This window comes from Salvelinus namaycush, unplaced genomic scaffold, assembly GCF_016432855.1.
Source record: "Salvelinus namaycush isolate Seneca unplaced genomic scaffold, SaNama_1.0 Scaffold204, whole genome shotgun sequence".
NCBI lineage: Eukaryota > Metazoa > Chordata > Actinopteri > Salmoniformes > Salmonidae > Salvelinus > Salvelinus namaycush.
The window spans coordinates 4,819-29,243 of NW_024058831.1; the positions used below are offsets into that span (position 1 = coordinate 4,819).

At 43.1% G+C, this 24,425-nt stretch overlaps 1 protein-coding gene across 1 annotated transcript in view; it reads right to left on the minus strand.

Moving 5' to 3' along the window:
* Nucleotides 1-4,410: 4,410 nt before the first annotated feature.
* LOC120038021 (polysialoglycoprotein-like) overlaps nt 4,411-24,425 on the minus strand; it is a 53,177-nt gene continuing 33,162 nt past the window's right edge. Inside the window, exons 6-8 of the mRNA XM_038983964.1 lie at nt 9,049-9,064; nt 5,287-5,781; nt 4,411-4,434 (exon numbers count right to left, since the gene is read on the minus strand). Of these exons, the coding sequence (XP_038839892.1) occupies nt 4,411-4,434; nt 5,287-5,781; nt 9,049-9,064 (535 nt within the window). The remainder of the gene's footprint in view (nt 4,435-5,286; nt 5,782-9,048; nt 9,065-24,425) is intronic.

Consider the following 24,425-nt stretch of genomic DNA (forward strand, 5'->3'; position numbering starts at 1 on the left):
TATTGTTTCTTTTTATTATTATTAATTTTTATTTTTATTATACGACCACTTCACCCACAGCAAACCAAGGTCATCCTCAGTCAGACCCATCTTTCTCCTGTAGTTTGACTCAGTATCAGCATCTCCATCCGGAGCATCAAACAAAGGCATCATACCAGCAGCCTTCGCTACATCTGTAACAGATTTCTTTAGACAAGGTATGATGCAAGCAGCACAACACATTAACATAAGAAATACAACTACTAGGGTCAGAAATCCAGTAACCATCAATGTAGTGTACTTACCAAACCAACCACCCAGCCAGGGGAACAGTCCATCCTCCTCCACACCTGCAAAACCCTTTATCTCCACAGATAACTTTTCCAACCCGCTCAGAGCTTTTGAAATGCTCCCATCCGGACTGGTATTATTAGGAACAAACGTACAACACTGTTCTCCAAACATCTTACAAAACACCTCTCTGGTTGGCCAGAATCATGTCTAGTGCTAGCCTATTTTGTCTAGCGGTTCGAGAGGTGGCATCCAATTGTTCAGCCATCCCTATAAGTGCGGTGTGGTTAACTCATTGTTGATTATAGTAAATATAATTGATCCAGGCAGTTTGCTTATCATCAACAATAGCTGGGCCAATAATGGGCAACAAATGCCACAGACCATCATTTCTGTTTAACGCCCAGAATTCGTGGGGGACCCCTACAGGGAACCCCAACAGGTTGGTGTGGATGTTATCTGTACCCTCGGACCAAGGAGCGTCACGTTTCTGCCGTCTCCTGGGTTGGTCCCGCGCCTCTGTGTCATGTGTAGCTCCCAGGAGTTGGTTAGCTGTAACCTTAATAATAGTCAATGGTGTTATCAGACTGGCCAAAGCACATGTGCCCTGCCAGTCTCCTTTCAAAATGGAGGTCAACCGCCTGACAGGTCCACGCATCCACCATACATCAGCAACACCTCTAGTTTGGTTCAGCCCTTCAACGGGCCAGGTGGCATTAATAGTGACATTAGTGATGCAGTAGGGAGCCTCCCATAGTCTATACCCCTACCTGTACCAGTGATACAGCTGTAATATCCCCCATATGCCTCAACTCCCCACGGTGCCTTCTGGGGGGGACTTCTGGGAACACAAGACTCAGAGCTTTACACAGGGTCGAATTTAGCTTATGGTAAAAACCCTCCAATATGCACATCCAACCTCCCCACTGCTTAGGGCAAATGGGTGAGTAGCCAGAACAGGTCTAGCATGTCCACAGATCAGTCTTTTCTATTAAGTGTTCTGGCGGTGTATCTCATATAGGCTAACCACATGTTCTCCCTACCCTCATATCCAGTTTCAGTCCCCAATTGGTCACTGTCTGCGATATCCCTTACATTTATTACCTGTACCGGATTGGAGAGCTTAGGTGATGTGGCACACGGTCTTGAAGTGGTGGAGGAGTTCGGCTGAACCTGGCCTTGGCCTGTTGGAACTGGTGGTGGTTTTGGCAGTACTGTGACGGTAACCATCCCCATCGTATCCGCCCCGATTCTTTCCAATCCCAGGGTATAGGTACCTGCATCGGAGAGCTTAATAGACTTGATGGTTAGTAGGATTTCATCACCTTTACAAACATCAGTCTGCCCCTCACTCCTTCCCCAGATAATGGGAAACCTGTCTACTTTTGTCGGGTTCCCTATGCTGTACGGGTAACCCCTCCTCCATTCCCAATAAGCACACCCATGCCCATTACACAGCTACACTGGCACACTCCTATACACAGGTGTTAAAACCAAACATTTTGGCTCAATTCTCCTGGTTCCACAAATATCTCAATTTCTTCCCTGCTTATCCAGATTAAGTGATCCTTCATGCTTGGTTAATACAAAATCCTCATCGTCTAAACTATGGGTCAGGTTACCCTCTTTAGCCTTCTCGGGGGCTCATGGTGTATCAGGAATATGGCTCCCACAAATCAGACAGCTCAGAACAACCAATACTCCTCTAAAGCCCCACCCTCTCCCAGAGAACACATCATCAGCCAGAGGCCAAGCCACACTTTCACTTCTATGAACGCTCACAGCGGGGAAAGATCGGGTATAAGGAAATCTTCAGTAGAGAGTTGGCCCCCAGTACCCTGTTGGTTCTGGTTCTGCTCCTACCCCTGTGATTGTTCGACAGAGTCAGTGTGTCTTACCCTAATACAATGTGTGATATGCCCCCCAGGTAGCTCTTTCAGTTATCCTCACTGCGAATGCAGTCACCAGGAGTGCTTGGTATGACTCCTCCCACCGTGGCTGCTTCCAGTCCTTTTTCTTTAGTGATTGGACCCAGACCCAGTCCCCTGGCCCATTCATGTGGGTAATCTCCTCCTGTAGTTCTCCTGTAGAGCATAAAATCATGGACATACGGGTTTGGTTAATTAACAGTATTTTAATGTGTTCTGCTAGAACCTCTGTCATTCTATCTGTTCTATCTGATTAGCTAGAATGTCATCCATTATTATCCTAGTCCACCATCTCTAGAAATGTTTAACTAATAGGCCACACCACAACGTGTCCTATTCCATCCCCCTTTTGATACATGGCTCCGCCCTTGTATCAATACTGGCACAAATCTAACAATTCTCTGTCAAGTGTCTTATCTACTTTAAAAGTTATCAGTGCTGTCCCTTAGTTCCTGAAACCAACCAAGTCTTCATTGTGTTTTTAAGCCCATATGCTTAAAATCAGCTTAAAATGTCCAATGGCGCCCTCTAGTGACTTTTCACCATCACTACTATCTATCACATTACCTTAAACTCAGACGCCAAGGCCCTTATATTCTCCATTTTAAGTGGCTCTTCAAGGAGGTTGATTAGACAACCCTGAAAAGTAACTTTGGAAATCATACCCCCACTTTTATGTGTGTGTATCCCTTTAAGATATTTTTTCGCTGGGAAATTTAGAAATCACCCTCTAACCCAAACGTTTACTACAAACAAAACCTAGTAGTTATAACTGTCCCTTTAACATTAGCTATCATAAACTTTTACGATTAAACTATTCTGACCTTCCTATTTTCTATTTGAAACTTTTAACAACTTCTGAAAAGTGGCTCAAAGCTATAATGCACGCATTTTCCCTCTAAATGACACAAACCATTTTCTCTGTCCCTTCTCAGTCACAACATCATTGCTTCGATAAACCAAAACCAATTTATCACCATTGTATCACTAATGTTGGATCTTGAATAGAATTTACAACATCAATCAACATCTCTTAATCAAAATTATACTGCCCGAAGTACAGTAAATAGTGTACCTGAACGGTCAAACCCATTTGCATAACGTTATTGTGTATCCCAAATACTGTCGCAGTTTTACGTTAACTATCGTAAAAGTAAAATCAACTTTCTCCACTCCCAACTTTTTTAAAACCCCATGTACCTCGCTAAATTTATATCGCAAGAATGTATTTTAGTCTCTCGGTACCAAGGCTGAGATACTAACCCGAGTCTCCCGCGCCGCAGTTAAAAAATCTTCTCCGTCATAGCCAACCCTATCTGCGCCTCCCTATCTTGCCTTCTCCATAGCATCTGCAAGTTAACCCCTTCGTAACTCTCCCTCTCTTTTTCTGGCTTCAGACAACCACACTCTAGCATCTCTACCGTCTGCTATATCAACTTTATCATTAATTGTAATCTTTCTACATCCATACTCTCAAACTCGTACATTCCTCTCCACCCCGGGCATTAGATTCACCCAAACATTCCACCGGGTTCCCCGTCGACTGGGAGCCCCTCCTTCCACTCTCTATCTCTTTCACTCCTCTCCTTACCATTATCCATCTCTAGAACAGATTTCAACTTCCTCAAAACCTTTTGTTTCTGGAGACATTATATAGTCTGTGCGTATACTCACGTATGTGTGTAAATTAATTAAAAGAAATAAAATCTACCTTATTTCTCGTATAACACTTTTTTTTTTTTTTACATAAACAAAATGAATCTCAACACATTCAACTATGCACTGTGGGTCCCCTAAGATACCAGCCCCGACTGCAATATCTAATATACTTTCATTCACGCGGTAAAATTATTCCATACAAACTTTGTGTCCCCAAACACTTTAAAACCCGCAGGTCATTCAAACTTGGTATAAGTACGCCGACTTAACTCAATGTACTACATTTATTCTATAAACTTATCTTATTTCAAATATAACTGGCCCCTGGCCACTATTATTATTGTTATATTGCCGTTTATTTGCGTTCTCACCTCATATGTAGGCCCCAACCTATGTCATACAAACTTGGCTCAGCCTAGTACATTACTTTCGTTATTGTATGATATTACCCTCAATTATACTTGTAAGCCCCAACTTACGTCATACATTCAGTACATTTCATTTACACATTGCATCTTTGAACGATTTTGATCAAATAAAATTGCATTTGCCATTACCTGGTCCACGGCATTTTAGACTATTCGTATATTGGATATAAGGAATTTGGTAACTTACATCGAACAAGCGTCGCACAAAATAAATTTGGATAATGCCAATGTGCAGAACTTCAGTATTTTATACAATAGGTATCTGCTTACCTTTTTTTTTTTTTTTTTTTAAAGACCGGTCTTTGTGAGTAACGCCGTCCGACGACAGTAAAGGTATCTTAGCTGGCTCGTTCTATGTCCAGCGAGTTCCTTAACCCGGATTACGTCGGGGTCACCATGTGAACGCTGCGTGTATCACATCCGGTATCAGGATAAATAAAAAGCAAGGTCTGCTAACTTTCTTTAATTATGTTTAATTACCGCAAACAATGAATGGCAAATGCAATTTTCGTATATACGGGTTCGCTGTATCACCACGCAGGGTACACAGGGAACTGGCAGGAAGTACGTAAACAGCTGTTCTTATACCGTGATGACGTAGTTCCAACGCGTCTGTTGGCCTATCACAGTAGAGGCTGGGCGCGGTTTAGACTTTGCCCCGCCTTTGCTGGCCCTCGGATTTGTCCAAGCCCCTTGGCGCGTTCCTTTTGTCCACATCTGGTTGCTGGGTAGATTAGATCCGTCTTGTGTCTGTCGATTCTACACTGAAACAGTTCCTAATATGGTATTGTCCAGTATTCTAATCTCCTGGTTGGCCTAGAGAGATGCACCCCTCCCCTCTCCAGACTGTCCACAGCTTTTATGGCCTATGTTGGTCAGTCCTTACACCTACACACACCCCCCCCTCTGTATTGTGTGTGTGTGTAAAAAAACAATATTCATCTTCAAACAATATGCTAACAGGCTATAGTGCATTAACATAAATCCTAACACGAGGTAGCGTCGTCAGACTGGCCAGTGGCAGCTTCAGAGGTAGCGTTGTCAGACGGGCCAGTGGCAGCTTCAGAGGTAGCGTCGTCAGACTGGCCAGTGGCAGCTTCAGAGGTAGCGTCGTCAGACGGGCCAGTGGCAGCTTCAGAGGTAGCGTCGTCAGACGGGCCAGTGGCAGCTTCGTCAGACGGGCCAGTGGCAGCTTCAGAGGTAGCGTCGTCAGACGGGCCAGTGGCAGCTTCAGAGGTAGCGTCGTCAGACGGGCCAGTGGCAGCTTCAGAGGTAGCGTCGTCAGACGGGCCAGTGGCAGCTTCAGAGGTAGCGTCGTCAGACGGGCCAGTGGCAGCTTCAGAGGTAGCGTCGTCAGACGGGCCAGTGGCAGCTTCAGAGGTAGCGTCGTCAGACGGGCCAGTGGCAGCTTCAGAGGTAGCGTCGTCAGAGGACAGGGCATCATTTGCCGGAGAGCTACCATGGTTTGGAGAAGCTTGGGATTCTACTTCATTAGTCTCGAAATACTCTAGAGAGAAAACATAAAGGAACAGTTGGGTATTCTACAGCAACACAGCTGTTCTACACGGTCTAGGCCAAATTGCCATTAGAATGTTGAGCAACATGAACCCAACACAGATTTAAAAGTATATGTTTCAGGCCGTACCTTCTGTCTTGTTTAGCGTCAGACCCTATGGATCGGAGCAAGGCCAGGGCATGCACAATGGAAACGTCATTTGATGACAGCTCTGAAAAACGTAGGTTAAGGTACACAAGCAAAATGACCAAATCAAAGGGTTTGACAACATTATTTAGACAACTGAGTTACTCTATGGTGTTGAATGAGTGTCAAGCACAGCAGCACCATAGACACAGTACAAAGCTAGAAGGGTTGTGGAAAGAAACACTTACCTCCAAGTCTCCTCTGCAGAGAGACTTGCTCTTGCTTCTGGGACTTTCCAACAAGGTAACAAGAAACTGAGGAGAAAGTGTTGACAGAAGTTGAGTTGACACAAAATAGCTACATATATTAATAATAGCAGATGACCAATGCGGAACAAACAGACAGTCAAATTTTAATCTCCAACTGATAAAGTTGAGCATATTTCCCAAACAAATGCCTTCAATCCAAATAAAACATTAGTGAACCAACCTTTCACAACCCCCACAGTCAACACAAAGAGCAGCAATTCTCTCACACCTCCCATGATCATGAAAATAGTCTGTGTTATCAACAGGTAATATCTTCACATGGCCTGTATGAGGCTTATATAGGCCACTAATGACAGTTTACCTGACAAACATGACTTAACGATCAATTAACATGCTTGATTGAGGTGGTACATTCAGATAGAAATAGACCATGTAGAACATATGTTGATTCTGGTGGGCAGGCAGTCTTTTCTACTCCATATATTGCATTTATATCTGTAATGTTTAACCCTAATGGTCTCAGATCAGCAGTAGAAAGAAGTAGGCCATATTGTTTTAGGTGTAATATTCAAAGATATTAGGGGGAAATAAACACTGTACCCAAATCCACTTTTTACAATGCTCCTGGGAAATGGGTAGGCCTCCACCATATAGTCCTCACAGTTTTACAGCTGTGTTATATTCCTTTATTTACATAGATCACATACATAAATATATATGTTAGCTGTAGGTAGCTTTGGGATAAAATTCCCATATTGTATTGTTACTAACATGAATCATAAATATCATATATTCCTCATTTGCTCTGTAGGAGGTTCGTCATATGAAGGACATTCAAGTGGATGTGACCCCTAACCTGCAATAGGGGCTCAGTGGGGTGACAGACATCCTGTAACGGATCTCCAAGCTAGTGTCTGAGGACCTGGAGGAGGCTGTGTCTACAGCTGTGGTTCAGGACATGCATGGTAACCTACCCTAACCTCACTGTATGAAGGATTTTATTTTTATGGATAGTCATCTCCAATCAGTTCAAATATTACTGTTGTTGATAACACACATTACTAAAATTATTCACACTTGTCTTCCTATTTCCACATAATCTGTCATGGTTCCCCACCCCAACAGGGCATAAAACCAACCTCTCTTTATTGCTACTGCCAAATCCAACAGCATTCGAGTATCTTATTGCTTTTCTTCTAACCCTGAATGGCAACTTTTTATCCTAGTACACAAGCATGTCACTTTATCCATCCACACCCACTCTACTGCCGCATGGCCACTGCGGCTGAGACTTTCACCCTCTCGTTGCAGGTATAGCAGGTAACCAACCCCACCCTAGGAGTTACCCTCTACAGGTATCAACCTGTTCGGGTTTACCTTCCAGGACTTACCATATACCACAAAGCTACGACCGGTCGTAATACAATTGGATTACTGAATAAGCTCAGGCTTTCTAGGTCCGTACCCTATAATTGGTTCAGCCTACGACTCTCATCTCCCCAAGTTGTCAGAACTAGTGATAACAGGTGTAGGAACTGTGCCTACCTTGTTTCTGTTTCACTGATTCAGAATCTCTAGTTCGACTGCAAATCGTGGTGAACCCTGCTCGCAGTGCCAACTGTTAGGTTCTAATTCTCAGAGTAAAAACTCGATGGACACTATGAAAGCTTAAACCAAGTTTATTCTTCCCAGAGGGTCAAGACAGCTGCATTAGACAAAAAACATATTCACACAAGCACTGATATTTAATCCTTTCTCCTATGCTGAGTCTACTCCTACACCTCTGAACAGCCAATGCATCTCTGTTGCTCGACAGAACCTTTGTGATATCTGTTCTTCCTCACTTCATCTGACCTGACCGCTACCCCAAAGTGCTCACTCCTCCCCAACTCAAGGCTGTCATGGTGATTGGTACCAGACTGTGTCTGGTAGATTTTTCAACCAGAAATTTGCATAGTGTAGCTCTAACTCCAAAAAGTTTTGGGAGGCGGAGCTAGCATGTTGGAGTGAACGGCGGTGTGTGAGAGGCTCCTGCAACTTTTTTGCGAAATAATCTAACTTAACCTACTTTATGATACTTTTTACAACAAACGTTTCTTTCTAATACAACATCGTAACTTTCTGTGTAAAAATGCCGAGTAATAAGCGACCAAAGGACAATAAATCCACATCGGAGGCCTACTCCACACCAAACAACGAGACAGGCATGGCGGAAGGCACAGGCAACAACGTGACACTTAAAGAACTTACCCAGGCTTTGGGAGAACTACGTGTTGCTTTAGCTGAGGATCTTAAGGCTACTATTGCTGAACTGGACACCAAAATCGAGGGCACCATTCGAGCGGTCGCTTCGCAGGGCCAGAGTATTGTGGACCTTGAGAGGGCTTCTGAATTCAGCGCTGGTAGGATCGACGAGTTAGAGAAGCTGTGCTCGTCACTACAGGGTAGTGTGCAGAGGCTTTCTGTGAAAGTGGTCGACCTGGAGGGCCGTTCCAGACGTAATAACCTTCGCGTTGTTGGTCTGGCAGAGGGGGTAGAGGCGGGCTCTCGCCCCACCGACTTCTTCGCCAAGCTATTGAAGGATGCAATGGGATCGGATGTTTTGGCTTCGGACCCCCAGCTGGACCGTGCACATCGCGCCCCTGTCCCAGTGCCTGGACCGGGTCAACGCCCTCGCCCAGTAATCATCTGTTGTCACAGTTTCAAGACCAAGGATCTTATCCTGCGCGAGGCCCGAATGAGGGGCAACCTGTTACATAAAGGGCACCCCTTCCGTGTCTATGATGATTATGCGCCCGATGTGGCAAAGGACCATGGCGGCTACAGAGATGTCATGACCAAACTCTACAAACTCCATCTTCGCCCAGCCTTGCTCTTCCCTGCAAGACTAAGAATTACCCCGCCCTCCGGTGAGAAGATTTGGCTCTCCTCGGTTTTGGACGCAGAGAAGTTTATCCGGGAACATACGCCAATCCCCCGTACAGGTTAGAGTGCCTTGTCATTGTGTGTTAGGGTCTGCTCATGGAATCGAATCCATACTAAACCATAACGGGTGAAACCGTATTGAACGGTCTCAACAAGGGCTACCGAACATGTAAGATGCTGTGGAGGGCGGTCTTGGCTCTCAATTAAAGTCACTTTCATTCTGGCTGTGTTCAGAGCGATGCCTATTTAGGATGCCTTCCAGGTTTGATCATTGACACTTTCGGATGAATATACTTATATTCCCCCATTTTTTTGTTTTGTTTCGTTATTTATTTTTTAATTCTTACATTTATTGTTATTACAATACCATTTATTTAAAGCTTGCAGGGGACTGGGGGTGATGGTGGGGAAGGGGCAGACACAGACACCTGGATAGCAAGTTGTTGTTTTGTGCCGTTCTGCCTTTGTTATAGCCGAGGGCCGCTCTCCCGATTAGATCCCCACCAGCCCTCTGTAGTGTCTATGTAGGTGTGCGTACATATAATTATTATTTGTACTTTATAATTATTTTCTCTTAGCATTTTACTATTATGTATGTGTATATTTTAAATTAGTGTAGATTATTACTCTGGGGCATGAATGTTTCTGTATGTATGGGTATGTATGTGTATATGCGCATATGTATATATGTATGGGTGTGTGTGTGTGTATATGTATATATTTTTTTTAAATATATACTTTTATATGTATTTTTTGGGGATGTGTGTGTGTGTGTGTGTATGTGTGTGTATGTGTTTGTATGTATATATATATGTGTGTATGTATATATATATATATATATATGGGTATGTATGTATGTGTATGTGTGTGTATGTATACATGTATATAACCTTTTTATTTATTTACTTTCTGACTGGGGGATACGTTTAATTTAGAAAAATTCTTGTTTCCGATCTAACCCACAATATGTAAATGTACGGCTGTCTAAGTTGGTTGCTGATGGTTCATGTTTAGACCGGCAGTGCTTAGCAAAATAATCTTGTGATGCTATATCTTGCTTATCTCAGGGATAGATAGACCCAAGATGACGCTTAAGTGCGCAATATGTTTAAGTTGCAACTTATTCTCTTTAGGTTTATTAGATGCTAATTGGACACTTTATTCGCGGGAGCCTCCTCAGTTCATATGTTAGTAGAAGTTCTAGGATAGTGAGAGGTGAACGTACAGTTGGGATTTTATTTTTGTTTTACCTCTTGTTCGAGGTCGCGCCGTGCTTTTTTGGCATCGGCCAGACAATGTGTTTATTTTATTTATTTATTTATTTTTTTCTCTCCTATTTGTGTATGCCTGTTAAAGGTGGGTTGATCGGGGGGGTAAATAGTGGGGAAAGTAGGGGAACAGGGTGGGAAGTAAAGGGGCTTGCAGGGGGGGAGGGGCTGGTTGGATACTGCTCGGGTGTAGCTGCTACATATGCTGATCGTGATGGTTTGGTGCGCTTTCTTACCTTTTTATTGAGTTACAAGTTATGCAGGCCACCATAGGAACTACAAATGAGAGGGGGGCGGGGCTCACATTCACTTCCTGGAATGTCAAGGGTTTAAACGAACCAATTAAGAGAGGCAAGGTCCTAGCCCACTTGAAAGCACTCTCGTCTGATATTATATTTTTGCAAGAAACCCATCTGAAAAATAATTCTCACAGCAGACTTAAATGTAGGTGGGTGGGGCAAGTGTATCACTCTAACTTCTCTGCCAAAACGAGAGGCACAGCGATTCTGGTACGGAAAGGAATTCCCTTTCTACATAAAACCACTATTGTGGATAAAGAGGGTCGTTATGTGATCGTAATAGGAGAGATCCACTCTACTTCTGTAACTCTACTAAATATCTATGGGCCAAACATTGATAACCCCTCTTTTTTCAAAAGAGTCCTTGCCCTGATTCCAGATATCTCCCATACTAACCTGATCATTGGAGGGGACCTTAACTGTGTGCTAGACCAATATTTGGACAGATCCTCTACCCGGCGAACCCCCACCTCCTATTCAAGTGAATTCTTGAATACCTACATAAAGAATTCTAACTTATTTGATATATGGAGGATCACTAACCCCCCCTTTCACTCTCATGTTCACAATGTTTATACTCGAATTGACTACTTTTTGGTTGATGCTAAACTACTCCCCTATACCTGTAATGTGAAGTATCATGATATTATAATCTCGGACCACAGTCCACTCACCTTCTCCCTGAGATTGGGTGACATTGTACCAAACGAGAGGGTCTGGAGGTTAAATCCTCAGCTCCTCACAGAACCAACATTCTGTGAACATCTTAAAGACCAAATAACGTTTTTCTTTGATACCAACGACAACACAGAGACTTCCCCAGCATTACTGTGGGAAACACTTAAGGCTTATTTGAGAGGCTGTATCATCTCCTATCAGACTGCCAGGAGTAGGCAAAACAAGGGAAAATTGGTAGAACTGGAGGGACAAATTCACTTACTGGATAGGGAGAATGCTAGACATCCATCTATGGAGAAACATAAAAAAATTACCTCTTTAAAATTTGAATATAATCAGATTCTCTCAGCTAAAATTGCTAAATCTTTTCTCTACGCCAAGCAAAAATATTTTGAGTTTGGTGACAAACCACACAAATTACTCGCCAGACAACTTCGAAAAAATGTGAGTGACCGAATGATTCACAAAGTTAAATCTGCATCTGGGGAATTACTCTCTTCCCCCAAAGACATCAATGACAGATTCCGTCAGTTTTATGAGACTCTATATACATCTAAAGCCGATTCTAACCCCTTAATTATGCAAAACTTTTTGGATGACTGTAATCTTCCTGCCCTGAACCAGGAAGATTCTAACTTCCTGAATGAGGAAATGTCTCTTGAAGAAATTCGAGAAACAATCAAAACTCTAAAGAGTGGCAAGACCCCGGGCCCAGATGGATACCCTGGTGAATTCTATAAAACATTCAGCAACATGTTCTCTCCCTACCTGCACAAAATGTTGGTTCAGGCCAGAGAGGATGGAGCTCTCCCATCTACTTTGGATGAAGCATTCATTACAGTTATACATAAGAAGGGTAAAGATCCGGAAGAGGTAGGGTCATACAGACCAATATCCCTCCTCAATACAGACCAAAAGATTTTAGCAAAAACCCTGGCTAACAGGCTTAGCACTTTAATTGGCAAACTGGTCCATTCGGACCAGACCGGCTTTATCCCGAACAGAAACTCATTCTTCAATCTCAGGCGCCTCTTCAACATTATGTATTCTCAGAGGTTACCAAACGTGGACCTTGCCGTTATATCTCTTGACGCCGAGAAGGCTTTTGACCAAGTTGAGTGGTCCTATCTATTCAAAGTCCTACAGAAATTTAATATTGGAGATGGGTTCATAAATTGGATCCAGCTTTTATATAGGAACCCCTGTGCGAGAATACTCACTAACCAATCATTGTCGCCCCGATTTAACCTCTACAGAGGGACAAGGCAGGGTTGTGCGCTGTCGCCTATGCTCTTCGCCCTAATCATTGAACCTCTCGCTCAGGCGATTAGATCTGATGCAGCAATACACGGCTATAATACTAAAGATACTCTAAATAAGATTTCCCTATACGCAGATGACATTCTCCTCTATGTAACAGAACCCCAAGCTAGTATTCCAGCTATTCTTGATGTAATTAATTTGTTTGGTACCTTCTCGGGATACAGAATAAATTGGAACAAGAGTGAATTAATGCCCATACGGTTACAAAACACCTCCTGGCTAGAACATCTTCCAGTTAAGTTATCTTCAGAAAAATTTACCTATCTAGGAATTGTAGTTACCAAACAATACTCCTTACTATTTAAAGAGAATTTCCCCTCGCTGATGCAAAAACTAAAGACAAACATACAATTTTGGAGAACTCTCCCAATTTCTCTGCTCGGAAGAATTAATGCCATTAAAATGGTCTTCCTCCCACAACTGCTCTACCTATACCAGAACATCCCAGTATTCATACCTAAATCCTTTCATAAACAACTGGACTCAATTATCAATCCTTTCATCTGGGATTATAAAACACACAGGATAGGTAAAAAACACCTCTGCAAATCCAAGATGGAAGGAGGATTGTCTCTCCCAAATTTTATATTTTATTATTGGGCCGCTAACCTCCGCGCGGTTACGTTTTTGCTGGATGACGCACGTCCGTCACCCAGCTGGCTTAATATGGAGCGGGAGGAGTGTCACCCCTTCTCTATTGGTGCTGTGATTTTGTCGCCTGTCAATCTGGAGAGGTCACTTTATCGTAACAATCCTATTATACATTGCACAGTCCGAATCTGGAAGCAAATTAAAACCCACTTTGAGCTTAGACCAATGTCATTCATGCTCCCTGTTGCCAGGAACCCCTCCTTTGCCCCCTCCAACCTTGATAACACCTTTGAGCAATGGGGAGAGTTGGGGATAAGTACCATAGGGGATTTATATATAGAAGGGACCTTTGCTTCCTTTGAGTTGCTGAGGGAAACTTATAATCTTCCCAGAAGTAACTTTTTCAGATACCTACAAATCAGAGACTATGTTAGGAAACACCTCCCAACATTTGGGAACGCTAAGCCTTCCATGTTTGACGGATGCATAAAAACATCCCCCACCTCAGACAAACTGATATCTCGTTTATATGATTCTTTTCAATCGGTTAGCACACCCTCTACAGATGCCATTAAGGCAAAATGGGAGGAAGAACTAGGGACTGACATTTCGATGGCAGACTGGGAAGATAGCTTGGAGTATATCCACACCTGCTCCATTAACTCCAGACATCGGCTCATACAATTCAAGGTATTACACAGATTACACTATTCCAAAACCAAACTGCATAGGATATTTCCTGATACATCCCCTATGTGTGATAAATGTCAGGCTGCACAGGGTACACTTCTCCACTGCTTTGCCCTATGCTCTAGCTTGTATGGTTACTGGTGTGGAATTTTTAGGATCCTCTCTGAAGTTCTGGAGACTTCAATTGACCCAGACCCGCTTCTGATAATCCTGGGAGTGTCTGATTGCCGAATCGGATTAACCAACCCCCAAAAACAACTCATCTCTTACAGTCTCATTTCGGCAAAAAAACTAATCTTGTTGTTCTGGAAAAAGAGGGAAGCGCCCACTACCAAATTATGGCTCAGCGAATTGGCAAACACTGTACACTTAGAAAGGATTAGATATATTCTGAACAATAAATTATCAACATTTGATCAGATCTGGCAGCCTTTCCTCTCTTACTTGGACCATTCGGCGCTGTGAATTTGTACTTTTTAACGCACTCTCAATTGTAATATTTTAATCCACCTCTGGGCAGCACGTGCTGGCACCGCCACCCGAGCAGTGGGGAGGGGAATAAGGGGAAGGGATAAAGGGGGGGAGGGATAAAGGGGGGGAATAAGGGGGGGGTGACACCCACCCTCTTTCTTTCTACCTGTCCTTGTTTTGTATGTCTTGTTTTGTAATAATTGTTTTGTACCCAGAACTCTGGATCTTTTTATTTCTGTCTGCTCTTTTATGTTTAGTTAAAAATTGTATACCTGCCTTTCATACCTATACACCATTCCTGTGTGTGTTCAATAAAAAATATTTGAACAAAAAGTTTTGGGACACTGTAAAGTCCATGGAGAACAAGAGCACCTCCTCCCAGCTGCCCACTGCATTGAGGCTAGGTAACACGGTCACCACCGATAAATCCATGATAATCGAAAATTTCAATAAGCGATTCTCTACGGCTGGCCATGTTTTCTTCCTGGCTACCCCAACTCCGGCCAACAGCTCCGCACCCCCCGCAGCTACTTGCCCGAGCCTCCCCAGCTTCTCCTTCACCCAAATCCAGGTAGCAGATGTTCTGAAAGAGCTGCAAAAACTGGACCCGTACAAATCAGCTGGGCTAGACAATCTGGACCCTCTCTTTCTAAAATTATCCGCCGCCATTGTTGCAACCCCTATTACCAGTCTGTTCAACCTCTCTTTCGCATCGTCCGAGATCCCTAAAGATTGGAAAGCTCTTCAAAGGGGGTGACACTCTAGACCCAAACTGTTATAGACCTATATCCATCGTGCCCTGCCTTTCTAAAGTCTTCGAAAGCCAAGTTAATAAACAGATCACTGACCATTTCGAATCCCACCGTACCTTCTCCGCTGTGCAATCCAGTTTCCGAGCTGGTCATGGGTGCACCTCAGCCACGCTCAAGGTACTAAACGATATCATAACCGCCATCGATAAAAGACAGTACTGTGCAGCCGTCTTCATCGACCTGGCCAAGGCTTTCGACTCTGTCAATCATCGTATTCTTATCGGCAGACTCAACAGCCTTGGTTTCTCAAATGACTGTCTCGCCTGGTTCACCAACTACTTCGCAGACAGAGCTCAGTGTGTCAAATTGGAAGGCCTGTTGTCCGGACCTCTGGCAGTCTCTATGGGGGTACCACAGGGTTCAATTCTCGGGCCGACTCTTTTCTCTGTATATATCAACGATGTCACTCTTGCTGCGTGTGATTCCCTGATCCACCTCTACGCAGACGACAGCATTCTGTATACATCTGGCCCTTCTTTGGACACTGTGTTAACTAACCTCCAAACGAGCTTCAAAGCCTCCTTCACTCACGCCGCCTAACTTACCCTAGTAAAACTGACTATCCTACCAATCCTCGACTTTGGCGATGTCATCTACAAAATAGCTTCCAATACTCTACTCAGCAAACTGGATGCAGTCTATCACAGTGCCATCCGTGTTGTTACCAAAGCCCCTTATACCACCCACCACTACGACCTGTATGCTCTTGTCGGCTGGCCCTCGCTACATATTCGTCGCCAGACCCACTGGCTCCAGGTCATCTATAAGTTTATGCTAGGTAAAGCTCCGCCTTATCTCAGCTCACTGGTCACGATAACAACACCCACCCGTAGCACGCGCTCCAGCAGGTATATCTCACTGGTTATCCCCAAAGCCAACACCTCTTTTGGCCGCCTTTCCTTCCAGTTCTCTGCTGCCAGTGACTGGAACGAATTGCAAAAATCGCTGAAGCTGGAGACTTACATTTCACTCACTAACTTTAAATATCAGCTATCTGAGCAGCTAACCGATCACTGCAGCTATACATAGTTCATGTGTAAATAGCCCACCCCAATCTACCCACCTCATCCCCATATTGTTTTTATTTACTTTTCTGCTCTTTTGCACACCAGTATCACTATTTGCACATCATCATCTGCTCATCTATCACTCCAGTGTTAGTCTGCAAAATGTTTATTACTTTGAAACTATGGCCTATTTATTGCCTTACCTCCTTACGCCATTTGCACACCTGTATAGACTTTCTTTTTTTCTATTGTGTTATTGACTGTACGCTTGTTTATTCCATGTGTAACTCTGTGTTGTTGTTTGTGTCGCACTGCTTTGCTTTATCTTGGCCAGGTCGCAGTTGTAAATGAGAACTTGTTCTCAACTAGCTTACCTGGTTAAATAAAGGTGAAATAAACAAAAAATCCCAGAGGATCCCAGATGGCTAACAATAACATATCCTGACATAATGTAAACGTTATACATTAAGCGCTCTCCCTCAGTGACATGAATTAGTATATTTCATATTCTCAGAACCCAACAGTAGGTTTTAAGGTGTGGCTGCATGTTTGTCATGGACGCATTGTCACTCTTGATGTTCTTTTTCCAGATTGCAAGTGAAACACCTTTAGATGTAAGTGCCAGTTGGTAACTTTCTCACACTTGCTTGTTTAAGGTATGGATGCAACACCCCAGTATGTCTGCAGGGGCTGGTCACTGAGATTTACCATGTTTCACATGCTACTAGACTAACCTTCCAAGTAAATATGTTACAAGTCTGAACTGGCAGTCCTTGTCTTTCCTCAACTAATTGAAACCTCAGGGACAGACATGCTAAACGACTTTGATGTCAGAGCTCCCATCAGCCCTCTACACCTCGCTGTGAGTAAAGCCTACCTGCTCCTGAAGTGGTCTCCATATGACAAATGGTACCCTATTCCCTCTTTAGTACACTACTTTTGACCAGATCCTTATAGGCCCTGATCAAAAGTAGTTAACTACATAGGGAATAGGGTGCTATCTGGGATGCAGGCATGGTGTTGATTTTCCACAGGAAGTTGACTGTCCAGACAGACTCACACACCAAATTCCTATCTATTCCTGATTAGTGTAAAATACATGCATATTCTACACAGTGATGATGAGGATGATTTCCTTATTTTGCCATTTGAGTTAATCAACCTCAGAGGAGAAGTAGAGTGTTTGTTTCTCAATCCCACGCTTGGCAGGGACCTCAGATGTTGATGCTGGGCGGGAGCAAAAATGGGCTCCCGATTGAAAGACTCTGGTCTACTTTAGAGGTCTAGCACTGTATTTCTGTTCGGGCGTACCACTGGTCTACTATAGGACATTGATTATATTAAGAGTGTATATCTATTCAGGCGTACCACTGGACTTTGCTTGAGACTGTGTTTGTGTTTCTATTCAGGCGTACCACGGCCACCACCATGCTATGGAGGTCCTGGTTCAGTCTCTGCTGGATCTAGACGTGAGGGACAGCCAGGGGCGCACCCTCTGGACCTGTCTGCCTTAAAATGCCATGTGGAGTGTGTTGACGTCCTCATCAACCAGGGAGCCTCCATCCTGGTTAAATACTTCACCCTAAAGAGGACCCCCATCCACGCTGCAGGTACACATAGGATATCACACAGAGCTTCTGTAATTAAAAAGTTTTCCTGACCAAGATGGCCATTTGTTTGGTAATGTTGCTAGGACGACAATGTCCACTCTAGGGATGTTACATGGTATAGTGTGAACATGCCCACTAGACACTGATCTAAGGTCATTTTTTGTCATGTTTTCCACTAATGATTGAGGATCTAGGGAGGGTAAGCTGATCCTACATCAATGCACAGGGGAGACTTCTATCCTGAGCCAGGTACACAGCTAGCAGGTGACAGGCTTCGATGGCCTCAGCCCCAAAATTCTTTATTATCTGCTGTGTTAACATCTTGAGGATGTCATCTACCAACACCATTGTTCTACAAATCTGTCTGTTCATGTGAAGGTTATAGTCATCCAGCAATCTGCTCATATCCTCTCTGTTTATCCTCCTCCAGCTACCAACGGTCAATCATCTCACATTCTTATATCCTCTCTGTTTATGCTCCTTTAGCTACCAATGGTCAATCATCTGACATTCTTATGTCCTCTCTGTTTATCCTCCTCTAGCTACCAACGGTCAATCATCTGACATTCTTATATCCTCTCTGTTTATCCTCCTCCAGCTACCAACGGTCAATCATCTGACATTCTTATATCCTCTCTGTTTATCCTCCTCTAGCTACCAACGGCCAATCATCTGACATTCTTATATCCTCTCTGTTTATCCTCCTCCAGCTACCAATGGTCAATCATCTCACATTCTTATATCTTCTCCGTTTTTCCACCTCTAGCTACTGAAGGTCAATCATCTCACATTCTTATATCCTCTCTATTTATCTTCCTCTAGCTACCAACGGCCAATCATCTGACATTCTTATATCCTCTCTGTTTATCCTCCTCCAGCTACCAATGGTCAATCATCTCACATTCTTATATCTTCTCCGTTTTTCCACCTCTAGCTACTGAAGGTCAATCATCTGACATTCTTATATCCTCTCTGTTTATCCTCCTCTAGCTACCAACGGTCAATCATCTGACATTCTTATATCCTCTCTGTTTATCTTCCTCTAGCTACCAACGGTCAATCATCTGACATTCTTATATCCTCTCTGTTTATCCTCCTCTAGCTACCAACAGTCAATCATCTGACATTCTTATATCCTCTCTGTTTATCCTCCTCTAGCTACCAACGGTCAATCATCTGACATTCTTATATCCTCTCTGTTTATCTTCCTCTAGCTACCAACAGTCAATCATCTGACATTCTTATATCCTCTCTGTTTATCCTCCTCTAGCTACCAACAGTCAATCATCTGACATTCTTATATCCTTTCTGTTTATCCTCCTCCAGCTACCAACGGTCAATCATCTGACATTCTTATATCCTCTCTGTTTATCCTCCTCTAGCTACCAACGGTCAATCATCTGACATTCTTATATCCTCTCTGTTTATCTTCCTCTAGCTAACAACGGTTATTCGGAGTGTTTGCGTTTGCTGATTGGAAATGCTGACCTCCAGAGTGCAGTGGATGTTCAAGACGGGAATAGACAGTAACTCATTTGGGTTTCGGATACAATTCCTGAAATAAAGAGATTTTGACACTAGGGCTTCATCCCAAATGGCAACCTATACCCTACTTGATGCACTACTTTAAACCAAAGCCCTATGGGCTCAGGTCAACAGTAGTGTACGATATAGGGAATAGGTTGCCATTTGGGACTCAGCCTGGTTATTACCAGTTTGTAATATGACCTGTTGTCTTGTGTATCAGAACCCCTCTGATGCTGTCGGTGCTGAGCGGACACACAGACTGTGTGTACTCATTGCTCAACAAGGGAGCCAGAGACAAATGGCACAGAACAGCTCTACACAGAAGGGTAGTGAGGAGAGCTGGCTGTACGCGCTCACACACAGAAAGAGAGGGGGAGGCTTGTTCTGATCTAGGGATGGGGCCATTGAACTACTAGGGATGGCTTTGGTGTGGGATCTAGCATGGAATATAAATTATGCCCAAATATACCTATTATGATTCCTTATTATTTAATAGATTATGAATTATTCAAATCCATTCTTGTCTCCCCTCCCTTCCTCCTAGGCGGTGACGGGTCACGAGGAGTGCAGCACAGCGCCAGCTTCCTGGTTCGGAAAGGTAAGGGGCGGAGCCCTGTCCACCTGGTGGCGATGTCCGGACACATCGTGGTGCTGGGGTGGCTCCTACACACCGCCCAGTCAGTGTGGACCCTCCCCGTCATCACAGACAACCAGGGCTACACGCCACTACACTGGGCCTGCTACAACGGTACGTACTGGATAGAGGGACAGCGAAGTGAGCCCAAGGCCACAAACAAATACACACATAAATATAGCGTGTCTTAAATCACCACAGCCAGCTTCGGGAGGGCACGAACCGAGACAGTCCGCACAGGAGCCTTAAAAGTCCCTCAGACTGAGAGAGAGAGAAAAGGGGGGAGGGAGAGGGGGAGGAACAACAGGCTGGCTGGCCCACACTCATCCTCTCGTACCACCAGGTGTCCTTCCAGCAGATACTGGACTTCAGAGGAACTGCTGCTTCTATACCCCATCTTTACCTTTACCCACAAAGGTCCTAAACGGTAGAAAGTGTCCGGCCAACAGACAGACACCTTATGATGGCAATAACCTGTAGTCCAAGGGGATAGTAGCACTTCACTGAGAGCAAAACAGACAGGGACCAAAAGATGTGGAAGAAGCATTTTCAAAACCTGTTTTGACTGTAGATATTGGGCTGAGTGTTTGGGCTGAGAAAAGACATAAGGAGTGATGTTTCATTTAAGTTTCATGAAAGTGATTGTCTTGTTTATCCGCACACTAAGACAGTCAGAACGCACCTAGCCTCTTGTCTGTAATCCATGTGGGAGGAGGGGAAATCATACATTTTTTATGAACAAACATTTTAATAAAATCATTCATGTCTTAAGCTCTGTGGGAATCAAAAAATTGTAGTATTTGCTCTCATGAGTAATTGTAAAGATTTCATGATCCCAAATGGAACCCTATTCCCTATACTGAATAGTACACTACTGTTGAACAGGCCCCATAGTGGTCTGGTCAAAAGCAGTGCACTCTAAAGGAAATAGGGTGCCATTTGGGATGCTGGTTTTGCATACCGGTATGTGAGCAACAGGACTTTTTGATGGGACATATTACATTTGTGTTATTAAACCTACCTGTCCTTTGGCCTCTAGAAAGTATTTTAGAAAGTAAATGATTAATTCATGTGTTCTTTCTTGTGATATTTATGTAATAATTTTATGCCTTCGTTAGTTACTGAGGGGTGGTTAGAAGAGTAGGGGCAGCTGTATGAGCGAAAACAATGATGCACACTAAGTACTACAACGTTTGTGAAAAGCATCGATACTATCCCGAGGCATGTGAGGTGGAAAACATGCATCCCTTGGAGAGGAGAAACACTGTGTAAACCAATGGTAGGACAGCAGCAATTCGATTTTCTTCTGTTGGAAAATAAATATCTATATTATTTGTCTTTGGTCTTATAATCAATGTTTTTTAACAGGTTTTGCTTGCTTTAACTTCTTCAAAAAATGAAACCACTCAATCCTTGTATGTGATTGCATGTTCAAATCCCAGTTTTTGTCTCTTTTTGAAAATCATTTTAACTGGAAATATGTGCAATACATTTGCTATGTTCACCAAATCAGCAACAAGAGGTTCACAGGTTTTTTCGTGTCATTTTCATTCTTTTAAACGGATGAAACTAGCACGTACATATGAAATAGTGACTGAATTCGAAACTCCCATGAATTCTTTCAGTATCTGAAGTTTGCTGTATATTTTATGAGTAATAAATGTTATTTAATGATGAACTCTGGGTTATCGGTGTGGGTTATGTATTCTATTTTATTTTGCATTGCGTCCACAACATTACATTTTTAAAGGCAATAGTAGCCTACATTTGTTTACAACTCGCAGGATTTCCATGCGTGAATTTACAACCGCACAGAGCGCTGCATCAGCACGAGATTGGAAGTGCGTCAAATCTGTACAGCATTGTTACGTCATCACTGATACACGTTGAAACTGATGAGAAACCGCGGGAGCAGTTCAGTGATTCTCGCTAGTGCTGGAGGAGCGTTCATTTTGGCAAGGAAATGTACTGATTTTGCAAGGACATGGAGAATAAAGAGTTCAAGGTAGGCATGTTATTTAAGCAATAAGGCCCAAGGGGTTGTGGTATATGGTCAATATACCACGGCTAGGGGCTGTTCTTACGCACGACGCAACCCGAAGTGTTCGGACACAGCCCGTAGCCATGTGGTATATTGGCCATATATCACGAATCCCCGAGGTGCCTTATTACTATTTATTATAACTGGTTACCAACATAATTAGAGCAGTAAAAAATACACGTTTTGTCATACCCATGGTATACAGTCTGATATACCATGGCTTTCAGCCAATCAGCATTCAGGTCTCGATCCACCCAGTTTATAATTATTTTTAAATCCCCATTTATATTAATTACTGTGGATTAAATATTGTTAAATAAATAAAATTATGTGCTATTCATTCTGTAATATCAAACTACAAAGTCTATGGCCGGGGAGTCATGAGAGTTGGCTAAAGGTACAGTAGAATCTGTTGTGGGTCAAATGGGGGACTAGGGTCAAAGGTTATTATGACACCACCTTCACATTTCCGTCCTAAATGGCACCCTGTTCCCTATGTAGGCTAGTGCACTACTTTTGACCAAGATACATACACTGGTTGGCTGACGTCACGAAAAACATGCGCGCTCATCAATGGCCGGAATGCGTGTATCTTGTTATGACTCTAAACCTCAGCTAGCAAGTGCTCATTATGCAAATGTATTTGTTTGCAATTAACATTTAGAGACTAAATATAGTTTACATGTTGTCAACATTCTAAGCAAACCCTGTCTATTTACCCTGTCTATTTTACCCACAGTTACTTGCCAGTGTTGTTGCTAAACAACCAACCCGTCTATATAGCCCCACAGTGGAGGTGTCATAATACCCATAAAACCTAGCGGTCAAACAGGGAGGGAAATGGTTCCAATCGTTTTTCCACCATAAATTTTTCCCATAGGCGATTTTAGAAACACATAAAACAAGGGCTGTGTTTCATGTGGGTTTACCGTGGTGTGACATTTTTATAACCATGTAAAGCTCTCATGGACAAGGTGACTTTTAGCAATACATTTGGCTCTATTTACTCTCAGATTCGAAATGTCTAATTAGCATCAAAGTAGACATGCAAAACTACAAATCCCTGCAAGCTCCTAAACGTCATTTCTAGCTGACACCTTTGCTAACAGGTATTGTGTCAATTTAAAACTTGCACTAAACAGTTCACAGAATTGTCCATTTAAAGAAATGTAGCCAATTTATTAATTACTACATTTAGCTAACATTAGATAGTTAGTCAAGAGATTCTTATCTTTGCCTCGATCAGCATGATCATCGTGGCATTTGAAATTCTTTATGATAGCCACATTAGCAGCTAATTAGCATTTCATTTTGGGGGGGTAAATACAGGCGAATATATTGATAAAAGTCACCTTGTCCTAGAGAGATTTACACAGTTATCAAAATGGTAAGCCTACCTGAAACACACCCCTTATTTTAAGTGTTTCTAAAATCCACTATGGAAAAATGTATGGTGGGAAAACGATTGGAACCATTTCCCTGTTTGACTACTAGGTTTTATGGGGATTTTGACTCATTACTGTGGCACTCTATAGGGCTCCGGCCAAAAGAAGTGCACTATATTGGAAATAGGGTGCTATTTCGGACACAAGCATAGATATGATGCATTATGATGTGACCGTAGAAATAGAATCACTAGAAAGGATAGAGCCTCTGACCATGGCAATTTGACTGGTAAACTGAACTGTACACCTGACATGATGTTCTGGTGATTCTATTTCTATGCATATGATGCATTATGATGTGACAATGAGTGTTGGGTTAATGGTGCTTTCAAGGCAAGTGATCTTGGTCAAATCATGACTTCCATGGTCTTTAGGTCGGAAAGTTGGAGCTCTAAAAAGATGCCAGAGTTTCCGACTTTATTTAATTTAATTTTTTGTCATTTTTTTGTGATATCCAATTGGTAGTTACGATCTAGTCTCATCACTGCAACTTCCCAACGGGCTCGGGAGAGGTAAAGGTTGAGTCAGGAGTCCTCCGAAACATGACACGCCAAGCCGCGCTGCTTCTGACTTGGAAATCCAAGTTGGATGACTATTGAAAACGATTTTTCCCTGTCGGAGTTAGTTTTTTCCCCCCGGTTGTCTTGAACGCACTGAAGTCGGAAGTCAGAGAGTTCCCAGTTGTTTTCAACACGGCTAAAGGCGACACAGTAGGTGACATCCAAACATGACTTTGTCCTGTCTTTCAGGAGTCAGAGGTCAGTGGGAATGACCTCACCCTCATAGACCTGGATGACCCCATCAATGACGGTGATGTTATGAAGGAAGACAGGTAAGTGATTTACACTAATGACACATTTGTGACTGGTTACAGGATCACATAGGCCTACAAATACAGATTCTGTAGT